Source organism: Acanthopagrus latus, chromosome 8 (assembly GCF_904848185.1).
Source record: "Acanthopagrus latus isolate v.2019 chromosome 8, fAcaLat1.1, whole genome shotgun sequence".
Classification (NCBI taxonomy): domain Eukaryota; kingdom Metazoa; phylum Chordata; class Actinopteri; order Spariformes; family Sparidae; genus Acanthopagrus; species Acanthopagrus latus.
Window position 1 is genome coordinate 1,631,544 of NC_051046.1, and position 19,714 is coordinate 1,651,257.

At 45.0% G+C, this 19,714-nt stretch overlaps 1 protein-coding gene across 4 annotated transcripts in view; it reads right to left on the reverse strand.

The window, feature by feature from the left end:
- LOC119024247 (voltage-dependent calcium channel subunit alpha-2/delta-4-like) overlaps positions 1-19,714 on the reverse strand; it is a 99,225-nt gene that overhangs the window by 50,581 nt on the left and 28,930 nt on the right. Inside the window, exon 1 of one of the 4 annotated variants that reach the window (XM_037106808.1) lies at positions 602-749. The exons of 2 other annotated variants lie outside the window; for them this stretch is intronic. In XM_037106808.1, coding sequence (XP_036962703.1) covers positions 602-723 — 122 coding nt within the window. In that variant the 5' untranslated portion in view covers positions 724-749. Of the gene's footprint in view, positions 1-601; positions 757-19,714 lie in introns of those variants that run through there. One more of the 4 variants, XM_037106811.1, reaches the window with a different exon arrangement.

Genomic DNA, 19,714 nt, shown 5'->3' on the forward strand with positions numbered 1-19,714 from the left:
TGAATTCTTAATTAGAGATCCAAATTAGAGATAAAATTATCTTAAACATTTTTTTAAGGAAGGCAGCAGGAAAAATGAAATGCATTTGTGGAGAGAAACAGAGGAGAGCAGATTTCAGTCGGTGTGTTTTCATGAAGATCCTGAGGGAATGTTTGTGTCAGCTGACGGCAGTTTTCCCGCAGGACCTCCATGAACACGCAGTGCACTCTGGGAGTTTGTAGTGTGAGGCTGAATTTATGTGGAACAAGGCCAATCAGGACAGATTGACACACTGGGAGCCGCCCACGTTGCCGTGCTCAAAGACACATCAACAGTAGAGCCATGCACAGCCAAACTTTGTTCAGAACAACAGTGTCATCAATTTTTGTGGAGAGTACGTGTCTATCAGGAAATGTAACAACAATGATGCACAACACATGTAGAATATATCTACAAAACTGCATTCAACCTGAAGGCACTTACGAGTGAAAGATGAGACGAATGCATATTAAAGGGGTCGGATCAATTTAAATCTGAGTATTTGTTGGCGTGACATTTATTCTCCCGCAGCAGGTGGAAGACACAGAGCTTAGATCCAGGAGAAGGAGTGAAGGATACTTACGTCTCCGGTGGGATCTTCATCTGAGCCTGAGCTGTAATCCACAAGCAGAAAAATCCCAGAATCCCCAGGAGCTTCCTCGTTCCCACATCCCTGCCCTCCATCCTGCTTTCAACTCCCAACATGAAGCTCCTCACAGCTCGGATTCCAAAATCTTGGAGGCAGCTTGACAAACTAGGATCAGCTCTGAAAGTTCAGGAGGACGATAAAGAGTTTGTAGGAAACGGCTTCCTCATGCTGGCTAATGTAAGTAGAAGACGGCCGTGACAGCGGATGGTTTTGAAACCTGAACAATCTCCATCTTGTCTCGATAAACTAGTCCTCCTACCTGCATCTTCCTGTTTTATCTTCTCATCCTCTTTGAATAAACTTCCAGAAGATCTCTGACAACTTCCAACTCATCCAGAACAAACTGGTGGAGAGGTGGAATCTCGAAGACAAACTCTTGAGGTTAAAAGTGAGAAGTGGTCCTTCTTAGAGACGCCAGAGGAAAAATGTGACTCAGAGAAGTTTCCCCTGCAGCTCCTCCAGGTTCTCCCAGGTTATTCCAGGTTGCTCCTCGTGAAGCCAGGACCAATAAGTGGGTTAATTTCTCTCACTTGCATGAATTTAGGAAGACATAAAGCTGGCAGTCTGCAGCAGATTTTGCAGCCGTTCGCCTCCACTGTCACCCAATTTGCAACGTAATCCACTTGGATTAAAAACTCCTCTTCCCCATGGACAGAGAGAGAGAGGGAGGGAGAGAGAGACAGAAAGAGAGAGAGAGAGAGGGGAGGGATTGGAGCAGGGGATTGGACGAGGGCTCTGTTTTATCTAAGAGGATTAGAGCGATTTCTGGAGACAGACTCTCCTCCGACCAATCAGAGCAGCCGGAAGAAAAAAAAGAAACCCCGAGGTTCAGTTTGGCTGCTGAAAGAGAGAGAGAGAGAGAGAGAGAGAGAGAGAGAGAGAGAGAGAGAGAGCGGGCGAGCGGCCAACTGTGACATGATGCTCCGACACACACACACACACACACACACACACACACACACACACACACACACACAGACTCAATGAGCTGAATAATTACACAAAAACAACTGAGCACAAACAAACACACACTCCTGCGCACACGCTAGATTTTCAATCTCTTTGTTTGAGTCACCTGAGCTTCAGAGGACCAGCAGGTCTGAGGTCAGTGCCTGGCTCAGGGGCAGCGGCAGGCGCATATATCAAACCTAATGTGCATGTGTCACACACACACACACACACACACACACACACACACACACAGAGCAAGTCTCCAGTCTACACTCTGGACTGGATCGACCGGGACTTTACGTCTAATCTGATAAAAACCTGATTAGAGTCAAAGCTGTTGACCAATTACAGCTCACCGTCTCACCTGGTTAACTGGCAGCCACAGGCATTTTTCACCTTCATCAGATGTTTACAGAACAAATCATTCAAAAGGTCCATAAGTGTCAATAAAAATGGGAAAATCTGGTTAATTTTGTTAAATATCATTTGCACGTTGGATTATGTTTTGCCAACAGAGGGCAGTATGAACTCTACAAAACACAGCCGTCACCTTCACCTTCTGACCGACACACAGCCAGGAAAACATATTCTCAGTGGTTTACAGTTTACACACCTGATTATATTGTGTTTCTGCCAATAGATTCTCCTAAATCCTACCACACATCCTTTAATGGATTATTTTAAGAAATAATCTTCCTACAGAAAGACAGTATCAGGGTTAACATGGCTCCTCAGGAAAGTCTCTGATGACAATTCTCTCCCATTGTTTCATGACTTGTAATTGAAGCTAATATTTTCTGTCAGCCATCTTTAATCATTAGCCTTTTTACTCATCAATTATGTGGAAGGATGCTCCTGTTTTCAAGAGTTAAATCCATCCATCCATCCATCCATCCATCATCCATCCATCCATCCATCTTCTTCCACTTATCCAATACCGTGTCGCGGGGGCAGCTGTCTGAGCAGGGACACCCAGACTTCCCTCACCCCGGACACTTCCTCCAGCTCTTCTGGGTGGATCCCAAGGCGTTCCCAGGCCAGCTGGGCGACATAGTCGCTCCAGCGTGTCCTGGGTCTTCCCCGGGGTCTCCTCCCAGCGGGACATGCCAGGAACACCTCCCGAGGAAGGCGTCCCGGGGGAATCCGAAACAGATGCCCGAGCCACCTCAACTGGCTCCTCTCGATGTGGAGGAGCAGCGGCTCTACTCCGAGCTCCTCCCGGGCGACAGAGCTCCTCACCCTATCTCTAAGGGAGCGCCCTGCCACCCTGCGGAGGAAACTCATTTCAGCTGCTTGTATCTGGGATGTTATTCTTTCGCTCATGACCCAAAGTTCATGACCATAGGTGAGGGTAGGAACGTAGATTGACCGGTAAATCGAGAGCTTCGCCTTTCGACTCAGCTCTCTCTTCACCACGACAGACCGGTACAACGACTGCATTACTGCGGCCGCCGCACCGATCCGCCTGTCAATCTCACGCTCCAGCCTTCCCTCACTCGTGAACAAGACCCCAAGATACTTAAACTCCTCCACCTGAGGCAGTAGCTCTCCCCCAACCCGGAGGGGACAAGCCACCTTTTTCCGGTCGAGAACCATGGCCTCGGATTTGGAGGTGCTGATTCTCATCCCAGCTGCTTCACACTCGGCTGCAAACCGCCCCAGGACATGCTGGAGGTCCCGGCTCGAAGGAGCCAACAAGACCACATCATCCACGAAAAGCAGAGATGAAATCCTGTGGCTCCCAAACTAGATCCCCTCCGGCCCGTGGCTGCGCCTAGAAATTCTGTCCATGAAAATAATGAACAGAACCGGTGACAAAGGGCAGCCCTGCCGGAGTCCAACATGCACCGGGAACAGGTCTGACTTACTGCCGGCAATGCGAACCAAGCTCCTGCTCAGCTCGTACAGGGACCGTACGGCCCTTAGCAGAGGGCCTCCGACCCCGTACTCCCGGAGCACCTCCCACAGAATGCCACGAGGGACATGGTCGAATGCCTTCTCCAAATCCACAAAACACATGTGGACTGGTTGGGCAAACTCCCATGAACCCTCGAGCACCCTGCGGAGGGTATGGAGCTGGTCCAGTGTTCCGCGGCCCGGACGAAAACCGCATTGTTCCTCCTGGATCCGAGGTTCGACTATCGGCCGAATTCTCCTCTCCAGTACCCTGGAATAGTCTTTCCCAGGAAGGCTGAGGAGTGTGATCCCCCGATAGTTGGAGCACACCCTCCGGTCCCCCTTTTTAAATAGGAGAACTTCTTCCCCCTCGTGAGGCGCCGGATGGTTTGCCAGAATTTCCTCGAGGCTGACCGATAGTCCTCCTCCATGGCCTCTCCGAACTTTTCCCAGACCCGAGTTTTTGCTTCCGCGACTGCCCGTGCTGCCGCTCACCTGGCCTGCCGGTACTCGTCAGCTGCTTCAGGAGTCCCCCGGGCCAACCAGGCTCGGTAGGACTCCTTCTTCAACTTGACAGCACCCTTACTTCCGGAGTCCACCACCGGGTTCGGGGATTGCCGCCACGACAGGCACCGGAGACCCTACGGCCACAGCTCCGAACAGCCGTGTCAACAATAGAGGTGGAGAACATGGTCCATTCGGTCCCCAGCCTCCCTCGGGATCAGGTCCAAGCTCTCCCGGAGGTGGGAGTTAAAGACCCCCTTGACAGAGGGTTCTGCCAGACGTTCCCAGCAGACCCTCACAATACGTTTGGGCCTGCCAGGTCTGTCCAGCTTCCTCCCCGCCAACGGATCCGACTCACCACCAGGTGGTGATCAGTTGACAGCTCAGCTCCTCTCTTCACCCGAGTGTCCAAGACATACGGCCGGAGGCCAGATGACATGACCACAAAGTCGATCATTGACCTCCGGCCTAGGGTGTCCTGGTGCCATGTGCACATATGGACACCCTTATGCTTGAACATGGTGTTCGTTATGGACAAGCTGTGACTAGCACAGAAGTCCAGTAACAAAACACCACTCTGGTTCAGATCGGGGAGGCCGTTCCTCCCAATCACACCCCTCCAGGTAACACTGTCGTTGCCCACGTGAGCGTTGAAGTCCCCCAGAAGAACGACGGAGTCCCCGGTTGGAGCACTCTCCAGTACCCCTCCTAGGGACTCCAAGAAGGCCGGGTACTCTGCACTGCTGTTCGGTCCATAAGCCAAAACAACAGTGAGAGACCTATCCCCGACCCGAAGGCGCAGGGAAACGACCCTCTCGTTCACTGGGGTAAACCCCAACACATGGCGGCTGAGCCGAGGAGCTATAAGCAAGCCCACACCAGCTCACCGCCTCTCACCGCGGGCAACTCCAGAATAGAAGAGAGTCCAGCCTCTCTCAAGGAGTTCAGTTCCAGAGCCCAGACTGTGCATAGAGGAGAGCCCGGCTATCTCTAGTCGGTACCGCTCAACCTCTCGCACCAGCTCAGGCTCTTTCCCCCTCAGTGAGGTGACATTCCATGTCCCCATGGCTAGAGTCACCATCCGGGGATTGGGTCGCCGGGGCCCCCGCCCACGACTGCCACCCAAATCACACCGCACCCGCCCCTTCTGAACCCTCCTGCGAGTGGTGAGCCCACAGGAGGGCGGGCCCACGTCGCTCCTTCGGGCTGCGCCCGGCCGGGTCCCGTGGACAAAGACCCGGCCACCAGGCGCTCGCCTGCGAGCCCCAACCCCAGGCCTGGCTCCAGGGTGAGGCCCCGGTAACGCCAAACAGTTAAATCTTTCTTTTTAAATATAATATTTGGATGGTTACTGCCATCTGACTGGAAAGTAGTACAACAGTGTCCTCAGTAGATTCGGGATTTACAGGCTGTGAAAGGTGACGTGAGGTAAAAATAAATTCTGTGACTATTTCTGGAAAATATCGCATCACGTTTGGTTTCTTTGTATTGATTCTGTGTCGAATACAAGATTGTTTCCAAAGTAATAAATAGTTTGACCTTCTGATTTTCAGTTTATTTGAAACTTAAAGCCACTTGCACTCAGTCTGCAACACTAAACCTGTAGAACCAACAAGTTCTTATTAATCTGAATTAATCTGGTCTCACCTGTCAGAGCTCCACTTTATATCCATTCAGCTTCACAGATTCATATTATCAGGTGTTGGGATGTAAAACTCACGGTGAACTCACAGTACACGTCGGCTGCCAGCCGTCTGGTGCTTACATACTTCATTAATTATTGATCAGAGCCACAAGAATAACCACAGAGTGATCAATAGATCAGTGTCAGTGAAGATCTGATCCCTCAGGTCTGTGATCGACTACATTATCACATCCACATTATAATCACACTCACCTCACAGAACACCTCATTATAAATACTACCACTCATCCATCAGTTAGAAGCTTGAATCTGAACCACTGTGACTTCTTTGTGTTTTCTGACACTCTTCTCTCTGAAATGTAAAATCGTCTTGTAGAGAAGATGAGAAACAAACTTGTGATCCTGCCAACATTCAGTCTGTAGAGAAAACCTCTCACAACTAATGAGTCAGCAGCTCCCTCTAGTGTTCCAACACGTAACATACAACTCTCATCCAACAACCAAACAACATGTCCAAATGCTCTCGACCTCAGTACAAGTACAAGCTAATTCCTCTGTGTAGTAGGGATGTAAAATATTGCAAATACTCTCTCTGATTGTACATAAACACATTTTTAATCAGTTAAATTCTTACCAGTGATGAATGGATTAATGATTAATGACCAACATCCTTCAGTATCAACACAACCTGAGTCTCTAACAAGGTCAGACTACTGCATTACGAAAGTATATGAAAGTGTATTAATGAAACACAAAGCAGTAACAGCTGAAGAGACAAGTGCTGCATCCTCGTCAACAGGGCGTTTTCTAAAGATCACCCAACTTTTCCCTCAAAATCACAGAATACGTTGCTCATGAAAAAACAAGTGAAGAAGGAAGTCAGTGAACCAGACTGAACATAAGACGTGAACACAAACAGATTCTCGTTGGAAATGGCGACTGACGGCACATCACTTCAGGACAACTTCAGATCACATCTGCTGCTTTCGCTGTTCTGACTGAGGGACCGTCTAGTGGCAGAAAACACACAGAGAGCGTGATCATCGTATCAACTGAAAATAAATCTGCCATGTGCATCTTTTATCATCTCTATAACATTAGTTCTGATCATTTCAGTTCAGGAAAAGCCAAACTTCGATCATCTCTTGGACCATCACTCTGTGAAGGGTCTTCCAACGGATCAGAAACGAGGAGATGAAACAGAAATATGATGTGATGGATCGGCTTTTAAAGCTGCCTTCATCTTTTTTATGATCCTGGTCAAGAAGTTCAACCGTCCTGAATCTTCACACCAGCACATTCTTCACTTGGACTTCTCAGAATTGTGCGTACGTGTGTGCGTGTGTATGTGTGTATGTGTGTGTGTGTGTGGTAAGGTGCTGATGAGGCAGGTTCCAGGTACACGGGGTGTCACGGAGGATCAGGTGACAGTGTGGTCTCAGTGTCAGAGCTGAGAGTAAATCACATAGTTAAGAGTGCTTCACTGACACACCCATCTTGAGTTGTGCACTTACGTGATCTCAAATGTTTCCAACACTGTTCAAACCACTGAAATCTGTCATTTTAGTCAAAGTAATGGTTTGTTCAATTCAGTCTGTTTTTATAACTACCAGAAAAAACATTGGAAGATGCTTCAGTGAGTGAAGAAGGAAGTCAGCGAACAAGACTAAACATACGAACCATAGAGCTTGAGAACATGTAACATGTAACAACAAAATGAACTCGGACGATAGCCAGTTACTTCAGGTAACATCAGATCACGTCAGATCACTGAGATACCTCCTCGTGGTGGAAAACACATACAGAGCATTTAAAAACGGGTTACAGTTAGGTTAACTGACCCGTTCTGTTCTTTTCATTCATGAGGACAGTCAACAGATTTCTCACTCTCTGAGTGTTTGGTAACTTCTGCACATGCTCAGTTCGCCCCTCCCAGCCCCACAGGAGTAGTTGTACATAACTGTGACACGTGAGTTGTGTGACACGTAGTGACATGCCGGTCGTCATCGGGGATCCTCATGACACCCACCATGGGGTCAGAGGTCAGGTGGTGTCCATAGCAACACACCACTTACATAACCTCGTCCCCACACAAGTAGCGCTGCTCTCACTTTCAGTAAATACTGATCACTTTCTCCCTGAACTTACGTAGCTGCAGTCGTCCTAAAAGTTTTACTCTGGCTGCCGCCTGGGCTTCAATCACAAATTCTCACAGTTGTCGGAGTTAAACATTTTCAATAGAGAGCTGAAGAAAATCTCACTGATATTTTAAAGCCAAGAAACACAGCGTGAGAGTCATTTGGTTGTAATTAGCTCAGACGTGTCTACAGTAGAGATAACAGCAACAGGTGACAGTAGACAGGACTGTTGCTCTGTGGTCATGAAGTAATCATGGTGTAACAGTTGAAATTACTTATAGCAGCTGCTGTCATGGAGCTGATCTGTGTTAGAAGATAGATACAGATAAATCAATTCAGTGATGGTAAATTAACTTGCACTTATATAGCACTTCACGAGTTTACTGACCACTCAAACAGCTTTAAAACACTTGTCACATTCACAGTTTTTGGGTTCAGTATCCTGCTCAGCGATGCCTCAACATGCAGCCGGGGGAGGCGATCTCCTGATGGGTGGACGACCCGCTCTACCTCCTGACCTGTAATCCAATATCATCAATAACCTATAAGATACGGCAGGAATATTTTCAAAGGCTCTTCGTTACAGAGTAGATTTAAACTTGCCATCTTGGATTTTTTGAACTGTTCATATAAAGACAAGATGAGAGTCAAACTACAGAACTCAGACTGGGGACCAGAGGTTTCGGAGCCCTCAGTTAAGAAATGTTCAGCTTCCTGTCTGCAGCACAAACTGCTGATGATGCAACTTTGACAAAAGAATAAAACGGCATCATGTCCACTGCAGTGGAGTACAAATCTTCAGCAGGTTTTTAACTCTCTGCATGCTGAAGTTGAAAGTTAATGGTGCTGAAACTAGAGGAAAGAAATCTCAAAACAGATGACAAAGAAGTTCATCTGTGGTGTAAAATGAGTCTGTAACAGGGCCGACACATGCAGAACCATCAGCGTGATCCTCCGTGCTTTAATGTCAGTGCAGCTTCTTCTTCTCTGTGGCGTTTTGTGCGTTTTGAACGGTGGATTTTCATTCCTACATCTCGACACGGCAAACAGCTGCTGAGCTATCGAAGTCCAGTCCATCATCCTCAGCCTCATGTTAACACACCACCACACTCACACACACACACACACACCAAGCAGCAGTGGTCGTGTGTGTGTGTGTTGAGGAGGTGGTTTCATCCTTCTGATATGGAGGGCTTAACCAGCCCGGAGCACAACAATGGTCGTATTGAGGAGGACGTTGCCCCGCGTGGCCTGGCGTGGATGGAGGGTTATGGAGGGGTTTGGGGGTTGATGGGTGTTTTTTGGGGGGGTTGTTATGCGTAGAGACCCTGAGCCCTGCAGCTGTCGCCTGGCACGCTTCGGCCTCGGGGAGAACCGACAGCTCACGTCAGTGCCAAGTGTCCTGCTGTGGCCGATGGCGGGGGCCTCTGTCATCGTGGGGCATCTGGAGGGGGTAAAGGTGGGAGGCGGGGCAGGAGGGGACCACCACCACAACACCACCTCCCTCCCTCCCCACAGCCACCTCCATCCCACCCTCACTCCTGGGCTGCATGTCACCCAGCTGCTTCACCCTCTGATGCCCCGTTAAGACGGAACGCGTCACAGTTTGAGCGTCAATCCGTTTATACTGCTCACACGTGATCTGCTGTCGAGTCAGAGCATCAAAACCAGCAGCTGTCAATCACTCGCACAAATTAGACGACTCATCGACCGGAGAGTTTACAGGAAATACTCTTAGGAGCTCAGAGACTTTAACATTCTTTAACTGCTGTCAAACGAGGAAGAAAAGTCAAAGGATCACCAAAGCCACGATGGCTAAAACCATGACTTCAGGAAGCACAGAGGAGATTTATCTAAAAACTAATTCTTTGAGAGATCCTTTAATAATGTTTTTGAAAAGAAGGTTAATTCGTGGGGCAATAACTGAAATGAAAACCTTTCCAGAGATCCTTTATTGATCTGTCCAGGGGTCAGAGGGTTCACTCAGGACAGATCTGATAATTGAACTTTGTAACAAACTGAATTTCTATCTTTTGTTGTGTCTTTGTTTAATCACTGAAAGATGGTATTGATATGTTGAACTCTGGAGTCTTTATTTTTGGTGAGTATTATCTGACCTCTCCAAACACAAACCTGCAAAAAGCCACCAGGATGAAACCAGGCTGAAAAACACCTCTCTTTGAATTTGAAAATGTAAATGACATTTGTTGGGGCATAAAACCAACGATCTGTTGATCTTTACAAGTCAAACAATAGCAAAGAAATAAATCAAATTGAACCTCTGTTAAAAACATGAACATGTGCTGTCACAAGTAAAATGAACGTTCAGACAAAACATGCAGCATGAGTCAAACTTGAGCTGCGTGACGTTGTGGACTTCATCCTGTCCACACTGGTCCCTGACTGGATTCACCCTGCTCTCACACACACAAACACAAACACACACACACACACACACAGATTTACTGAAGCTGTAGGTAAAAATATCTGGGGAGTCAAGTTGAGTCAAACTTATTTATAGGACAAAATTCACACTGTGACACAACACGATGAGCTGCGTTCAACAAACATCATTCAATAAAAATGTTATTCAGAAGAATGATAAATATAAGAAATACAAGAAATTCTCTCAGAAGTCCTAGTTATCATCTCACACAACAAGAGAACTGAGAACAGAGATTATCTATCATTACGTGCATCAAGTCACGTCGTAACCAGAATGCTTTTAGGTCTTTTTTTTTTTTTGTCTATGAGATCATAAATGCAGGATACTGAAAACAGTACAAACGATCAAAGTAAATAAAAACTTAACACAGTACGTATTATAGAACATTCTGGCGAGAACAGAGAGGTAAATATCCCCTGACATACTGGATTTCTGCAGTAGTGTAGCATCGCTGTGTTTTGCACATGCTCCTCGGCTTACTGGCTGATCCCTCCACATATTACATCACTCCTGTCCATATCGTGTTGCTCAAAAGTTGAAATATTCATGGTGACATCTGTTTAATTAAAAATCCAGGCCTGATCTCGCTGTGCCAAACCGCAAGTGCAGAGGTTTAAGCTGCCGCCTCCTCCCTCCCTCCGCAAGACTTCTTGTTCTCTGTTCTTCCTGACGAGCGGCGCTCAACTCACAGTTGGTTTATTATTTATCTGCCGGCATCGAGCCAACAGTTGCTGTTCTGCCTCTTGTCCTATCTGAAGCCCTGCGCTGCCACCTGGAGCTGTCACTTCACTTCACTTCACTGCTGCTGCTGCCTCAGAGCTCAGACGTCTGCAGACTTCTTCATTTGAGCAGCAGGTTTTAGGAGGAAGACAAACTGTTAAACTCTAGTTTTGTCTCAGACAAGTTTAACTTAATCTTGGCTGAAAGAAGTCAGATGGTTCCTCAAGTGGAACAGGAAATCTCAAGGAGCCTGAATTCACTAAAAAAATCATTCTGGATATTTATATTGTGACCCTGTGGACATTCATTTTACATAAGAAGTTAATCAAATCCAAAACCTCACACTAACTTTGAGCAAATATTTCAGGTCCTCCTTACTGGGACATGGATGAAATAAAGAACTGGAATGAAACTCAGTTGTGGCAGAAATGTGATATTAGACAAAACACACGAAATGTGAATCCCAGATTTAACTTTGGGATGTTTTGTGTCACATTTAAATTCCAACAGTCAACAATGTCCATGTAAACAGCAATTTTCAATCAAGCTCAGCTCTTCTGGCTGTCTTGATCACCTCTTCCTTAGCAAGTTTGCCCAGCTGGCACAGCTTTAAATTTTTTGTGATCAGGCCTTCTCTGAAATGCCACCACATAATTAATACTGTAGTAAGGTCAGACCGTTTGGATGATTGTCAGATACAATCACACGAGGATAAGGACCGGAGGAAGTTCTTTGTCAGACATTAAAAAAAAAAAAAAAAAAAAGTGTATCTTTTCCTGTCTGGATACGAGGGTTTGTTGGGGGGCGTCACTCCAGCGCTGATGATCTGATGAGTTTCTACATCCGTAACTGCTGCAGTTGTTCGTCTGTTAAACCTTAAACATCATCAGAGAGACGCCAACAGCTCTTGGCCCAGTCTACCTGATCCTCATATCCATCTCTTCTCTCTGTGTTTTCAGAGGCTGTAAAGCCTCCAAACAGACTCGCAGTAAAGATCGGGGCCCTCCATCAAACCAAGGACGCTCGCCCACCGCCGTGTTGTGTGGTCACTCATAAACTCGTCCTCGTGGCGACCCGCAACGCTGCCACTTGCCTTGTGCGTAAAAACATCTTGTTAAAGTGCCTGTTACCTTCAGATGGCGTGGTGCTCCGAGAAAACAACGTCTCACAAATGAACACACACAGATGGTTTTCCACTTCTGCAGAGAGCCCTCGATAAACAGATCCACCCGAAAACAAAGAACTTTCACTGCCGATCGACAGCCAGATGCAGTTTCATTCACTTGTTAAAGGAGGCGAAGGGTCGTGTTGTGTTACAGCTGGATCACAAACTGTCTCCACATCTGCACTGAAGACGGAGAGGAGTCTTCTTCTGCAGTGTGGAGGTTAAAGTGGGAGGACAGGCCAGATCACTCCATCATGTAATGTATGTCAATCAACACAAGTTAAATAAAGTTCTGTGGCTTTGAACAATAAAGGGGTTGAGGTCTCTGACCACATGTTGTTCGTCCGCCTCTGTGTTTTTTACAGCAGTTAGAACACAGATTCCTCCACAGTGAATCAGAGTCAGTTGCTCATGGTTCAGAGTTCAGAGGTGCTGATTCAGTTTCACTATTAAAATGCTTCTTGTGTTTGTCAGACCGGCTGAATGTTAAAACCAGATACTGAATGACTCTTCAGCCATGTCTAATATTTGGCACACAGATGTCTGGAGAATACGTAAGTCCTGAAGGGCAAATGAAGAAAAACATCTTCTAGTGTTCCATTTTCTAAATTTGACCTTAAAGATTTTTCTCCTGTGTTTCCGACCTGAGATATGAATATCTTAATCTTTTCCATTACAAATCTATTTCATTTTTAGGGCTTCCATAGAAAAGAACAAGTCAGGGTCCAGTGAGACCAGACAACACGATACCAGCAGTCAGAACAAGAATTTATAACAATGACCAACTAATCCGACACCATGATGATCTTAAAAGGCTCCTCTGATCAAGATTTGTAAATGTGGATTTGGAAGAACATTTACATCGTCTGTCCCGTTACAGGAATTGAACCCCTAACTCTGGCACTGACAGAGCAAAGTCAGAATCAACCCTGACCTTTTCCCTGAGAGGTCAGAGGTCAGAGGTCAGAGGTCATCTCCAGCAGGACCAGGCCAGCTCCAGACCAGCTTTAAACCTCTGGCACGGCCACGGCCTCCCGCTCTGCCTCTTCAAACTATCAATAAAAGGATTCTGACTTGGCACGACGCTCAGATTCTGCAGATTGAGTGGACGATTAACACACAAGAGGCTCTCAGAGCGGCAGAAATCCCCTCTCTGCTGCACGGTGTCCTGTTACCCAGCACAATTTTCAGGGGTTTTAGCGTCTTCCTGTGGAAATCAATATATTCTCTGTGGTAAGAATGATTCACGGTGAAGGTCTGAGCCCAGCGGCCGCCCGCTGCTGCTGCTGAAAGGCCATACTTCAAAGTGCTCATCCACAAACCTTCAGATTAACCCCCGAACAACTCAGCCAGCAGGAAGCCACGTTACTTTACTGTTACAGTGGAGATGTGATATTAGATGAGATTTGTCAAAAGGTATAACATTACACTACAGAGGAAGAAAAGATAAAACAAGTATTTACTTTACACATCTTTCATGTCTGAATTTAATTTTCCGTTTCAGAGATTACTGACAGTCACAGTTTAAAGATCTGAACTGTGTTCGAGTGTCTGCATTTTGACTATATTCTTAAAGTTTCAAGGATAAACAGGATTAGAAAAACACCTGAAATTTTATCTGGGATGTCCTGGAGGCCCAGTGGTCAAAGGTACATGAACTATAATACCTGATCCCAAGTCTCAGCCCCTTCAGTTACTGCAGCAGTCAGACTTCACAGTAACAATCATACCTAATGTATTTAATTTCCTGACTACACACCATGATGGTGACCATTATGTTGCATTAACTAGTCAGTTAGCTAGAATTTTGCTAATATTAGTTTACCTAGGATGTGGTTATATACTCTGAGAAGTGGCCGTGTGGCTTTACATCATATTATTAGCTTTTAGCAAACAGGTGTCTATGGTGACGGTGTTGATTAGTGGTGTGAAAATGTCTCTATCGTGAGTGAAAGTCGCCCATGCAGACATGGAGGTGGAGGAGGTATGTCGGAGGGAGGCAGAGATCATCTGTGAGTGATTATAAAAACTCAGAGTACTTTCTTTAAACGGACATGTCAGGGCACGAGACCCAAGCTAAGTGTAACTTCTTCCCCACAACAATTACTGATCACGTTAGCCATTTACACCTGAAGCTAAAGTCTGTAGCCATAAATAATAACAGCAAACCCAGTTAATCTGCCAACATGTGACGAGGCGCTGTTAACTTTACCACCCAACTAAGAGAGAGGCGTCTGCAGCAGAGTCAACAGATAAATGTAGTGTTTTCATAATGTATTTCTTATGTCCATATAGTTTTGAAGCTTTCTTTGCATCGTTTATAATTATTAATAAGTCTAAATTGCTAAAAACACAAACCCAACACATTTTCAGTGTTGGGTGATTAAAGTCAAGCAAGATGATCAGAAATCAGATGGGTGGTTTACTTGTTCCATGACACAGCTGACTGTATCTTGATCAGAGAATAACGATGTAAACCTGAAGGTGTTTAAATCAAAGATCAAAAACACATGCAGGTCGTCTCAGGCCTTCATCTGGAGATTAAACCTGGTTTATATCTGAGAACATTCTGATTGAGACTTCTTGTTATTAGACAGAGATCTAGTCCCATCAACAATATTTCAGAGCTCTTACGTTGCACTAAACTTTATTAACATTTTATTCTTGCAGCCATTAGATTGGTTTATACATAATTACAGAGAAAACACAAGTATATGTACGACATACATGATTTATTTTATCTGTGCACGCCACAGCTGTTAGGTTCACTCTTCAGATATCAAGATAAACTAGACTTACTTTGCAGAATGTTTAATATAATCAACTAACTCAGGTTTACAGTTTTTGGTGCATGTAGTTATAAAACAAAATACTTTGATCCCCCTCAGTATCAGTTCATATACAGATCTTCAGACAGTCTTCTCTGTCAGACAAACCGAGCAGGTCTAATCTGATCAGTTTGGTAAAAAGATGAAAGTAAAGTGCGAGAGAGACAGTAAAAGTCCAGATCCTGGTCCACGACCTGAAGGACCTCTGACAGCACAGGGTTAACACGTCCCAGGAGACACACACACACACACACACACACACACACACACACACACACACACACACACACACCAGTCTAATCCCCCTGAAGCAGCAGCTTTAGTGTAATTCACGCCGCAGCTGTCCACTGCTGGAAGAATCGAGAAATTGTCCTGCACATGTTCAGCTGCAGGAACAAATGTCACGGAGCACGGCAAATGAAAAAACAAGATGGACTCCTGTAGCTCTCAAACACACACACACACAGTATAAACATGTACATGCCAGTGATGGCATGATGTGTAGTCGGGGAGGGCAGGTGGAGGCTGCCAGAGGTTTTATAGCAGAGAAAGCGTGTGTGTGTGTGTGTGTGTGTGTGTGTGTGTTGGGGTTGATGGGGTCGTGTAGTAAGTTGATGCTGAGAGCCTCAGGTCACATGACAGCTGATTAAAATTAGCTGTGTCCATTCAAATTACTGGAGTTTAATTCACGTCACATACTTAAACATCTTAAAGGGACGTTTGTTAACCGGGCAGCGTGTCGGCACACTCGGCTGCATTCTGACACAAGTGGACCACGTGTGAGCTGCCTCTGGCTGCTGCTAGGACTCATTAATGTTTGTTTCATTTTACTGATTTTAATTGTTGAGGTTGAGATCATTCTAAATACCTTTTCATGCATCTGTATATTTATAAGATCATCATTCCCACAGTCATCTGTTCGCGGTGTCAGAAGAACAGCCTGTTTTCAGCTTTGTGACGATGCATTTTCCATCTAATCCAAGAGGATTCAAACTTAACATATCCAGAGATTTATTGGTTTTACTGGACAGGAAGGAGATGAAAAATAGGTCAGAGGTTGCAACACGCCGGCAACACAAATCTTCCTGTGAGCTTTAATTTATGATCGACAAGTAAGTGATACAGAGACACAGAACATCTCGGACAGGAAGACTTTGTACTTTGTTAGATCACGTGTCTGAATGTCGCTGCAGGTGCTGAAAGTCGAGTGAGTGGATCAGAATGTAAAGAGAGAAAAAGGTCTCACCTCGGTGTATTTTTGGCACCGTAGCAGCTCTGTGAATGTCCGTGCTAAAAGAAATTGTACGGACCGTTAAGATGAAAAGAAAATATGATGAGAGGTTCTAAATCATGTTTCCCAACCAGAACAGAAGACAAAAGTTACTGTTGGCTGTAAGTCGGGTCCCAGCAGACAGAGAACAAACCACCTGAGAAATGAGATTCTCACGGTGTCCTCAAAAATGTAAAATATTCTCAAAACTCCCTCAGGGATGTTTCAGGATCTCATTAAACAAAACAATCACAGGAATCAGCAATCACTAGGTTAATCTCTAGCTATTGGTTCAATTATTGAAAGGTTTAGAGTAGAAATATGTCTTCAGTGGAACTGCTTACTGCTTTTCACTTTCACTAAACTAACTAGCAACTGCAGCTGTCAAGCAAAAGTAAAGTTAAAGGTTTAATTCGTAGTAATGGCCAAAATTAGAAGGCAGCATTAAAACATATCAGGCAAAATATCACCAGAGTATCAAACAACGGCTGCTCTTCACTCATCATCCTTGGCTGTTGCTCGCTACTGTTAGCTAATTAGCTCAATGCTAAGTTAGCCATGGAGGCTGTCTAGACCAGGACTTGGCTCAGAAACCTCCCAATGAACACAGCCGTCAAGACCAACAGAGGTCAGTTTGCAGAGAGCAGATACAGTACAGAGGTGATTTATAGCGACTCTGACCAGGTTTATAACTCCACAGACGATCAAAGGGCCGAGCGGCATGTAGAGCCAAACTACTGAGGATTTATTTGGACCAAACCAGAGGTGACTGAGGAGTCAAGATTCAAGATTCAAGATTCAAGAAAACTTTATTTATCCCAAGGGAAATTGTCGTGCAACAGTAGTAAAACAAAGTGAGAAAGGAATACAAAAGTAATAAATATAGTAAAGTAATAAATAAACAAGTTACTAAGTACACAGAATGTAAACCAACAGAGTCAATGAGGCAATTAATCTCATCTTAGTTTATTAAAATATAAAAGAAATAAAAACTTTAATTCAGACAGTGTCAAGTTGTATTTTTCTTTTTGCTAAGTAAAATAGACATAACAGTATTTCATACTTAACATCTTGTGAGTTTATTTAGTTTTTTCATTTATTACTCTGAAAGCTGAAGGAGATTGTGAAATGAAGACGAGTCGATGCAAACCAGCACATAGATTTCTCTGACATGATGTCAACACTGTTGTTTCCTCAAATGTTTGATATGTTAGTTACATTTTTCACTGTCCTGAACAATATCGAACACATCTTACAAACTGCTCCTCTAAAGACAAATACCTCAGAACTGTACAGTAGGCACGGTCCTCGAGTAATTTTTTTTTTTTTTAATTCATGATTTATGGATTCTTTTCAGCCTGGGATGTTTTGGGACAGAGAATAAGAAATTAAACTACAGATCAAGTAGCCGAGGATGAGCGATGAGACGTTCAGGTGTCTCGGCTCAGACATAAATAGACGGACTGACCAGAGTAAAGCCTGCAGTATCATTGTGCGTCTGTGTGTGTGTCTGAGAGTGAGAGTGTGTGTGTGTGTGTGTGTGTGTGTGTGTGTGAGTGTGTCTACCATACATTCCCTGCGTGTCCGTGGTCTTACTGAGCATTAGTGGACATTTACCAACATGCCAGCAGACTCAGGAAACACGGTGCAGCGCTCACTTCATCCTCTGGGGGGAAACACTCAGCTGGGAACGAGTCTGTCGGTTCAAACTGAGATTATGTGATGTGTGTGAAATAAAAACAGTGATGTCGTTGTTTCTAAACTTTGTATTCTAAATATTTACCCGGATATCACCCACCTACACCTGCAGTACTGATCTCCCTGGCTCACCTAGCTCAAGCAACCCACATCAAGTCCCACAAGTGGTCCTAATGACTCGACAATCAGAGCTCACACGTGACCTTAACGACTCTGTAAGGACACTAACATACAGAGTCTAAAAGCCTGCAGTTCCCCTCCAGTGAGACAGACCTGAAAAAGCCTCTTGGATGAGAAGTAAAACATCGTCAATAAACTGAATTAAGTCCACTTGCCTACAATATCAACATTTACCCATATAATTTTGGAACCTCAATGAATGTAATCAATAACCAACACTTTTGCCAACAGGACAAACTATTACTGGTATTTTGTGGCGAATGAACTCTCTGTGCCACATCACACAAATACCAGCATCTTGTTGAACGAGCGGCACATAAACGTCTCTCACAAAGATGATTTGTGACGCTGCATGTTGGCTCTGATACAATCTGCTCTCTCATTTTACATTTCAGGCATTTCGCTGACACTCTTTAATCGAAACTGACTCTCCAGCAGGGCAACAGGAGTATTCTGAAAACATATGTCATGCTGCACCAGAGATACGCTACAGTATCTGGAGCAGATACAGTTTTAGCATCGGGAGGATCCACAGGGAATTGAAGCTCGCAGCAGACATCCTTCCGTCCTCTGAAGCCATGTTGGAAAACATGAGATCACATGATCTGAGTGTAATCTGACATCATACCATCATCAGCCACTCAAACACCACTTCTGCTGTGTGACAGCTTGATAGAAAAACAAAGCCTAGATGAGTAAGATCTATGGAAGTTCATTAACGACTAAATGAGGTACTAAATCTAACGTATCTGTAAGCAGCAGTGTTTTTTTTTTCCTGTGTGGCGCTGAACTGTCGGACAAATACTCATTATTCAAGATGGAAAAAAACTTCAGGATTAAAGTCTAAAGTATGCTGGAGCACACAGATAAGTCAAGACAACAGCTAAATATGAGCTCCAGGCTTAATATCACCTAAACATAGTTGTAGACAATCACCCCGGGCATTGAAAAGGTGCTGGTTTTTTATTTCACCGTAGGAAATGTTTTCATAGAAACAAGTATCCAAAACTGTCAAGGGACAGTAGACAGAAGTCCAGCCGTACAGAACAGTGATAATAATAGTAAGTGATAGTATTCTAACTTTTCTGTGAGTCCATGACCTGCTAGAAAAATGGATCACACAGCAGGTACAACGTATGGCACAACAGTGTGTTTTCTGGAGACACGTCTCGGTGTGATGAGCTGCCCTGCTGACCTGCTCCTGCCACTCTGGTTTGAAACATCTTTAGTGTTTCTTGGCTGTTGTTGCATCTTCCATTCCTTAAAGAGCAGCAGCCTGGCACTTTCTGGGATCTTGCTCCCCTCGGCTGCAGATCTAGTTGCAGCATCGCTTGCTTTCTTAAGAAACGGGGCCAGGGATGTTTGTTTCACCTTCGACATTTCAGACTGGTAATAACTGCTGTAGAGTCACAGCTCGGCGCTGCTGCTGGAGTATACGTGTCCATATTTCATTTGTATTTGTAGGAGAAATCTTCTGGCAGCGTGCTGGGGAGCTCAGGGGTGCACAAGATTGAACACTTGAATCTCAATATGCAAAACTAATCTTTTGCATGATGACTAAAGTTATTTTTAACATTCACACAATATTAGGTTATCTAATATGCTG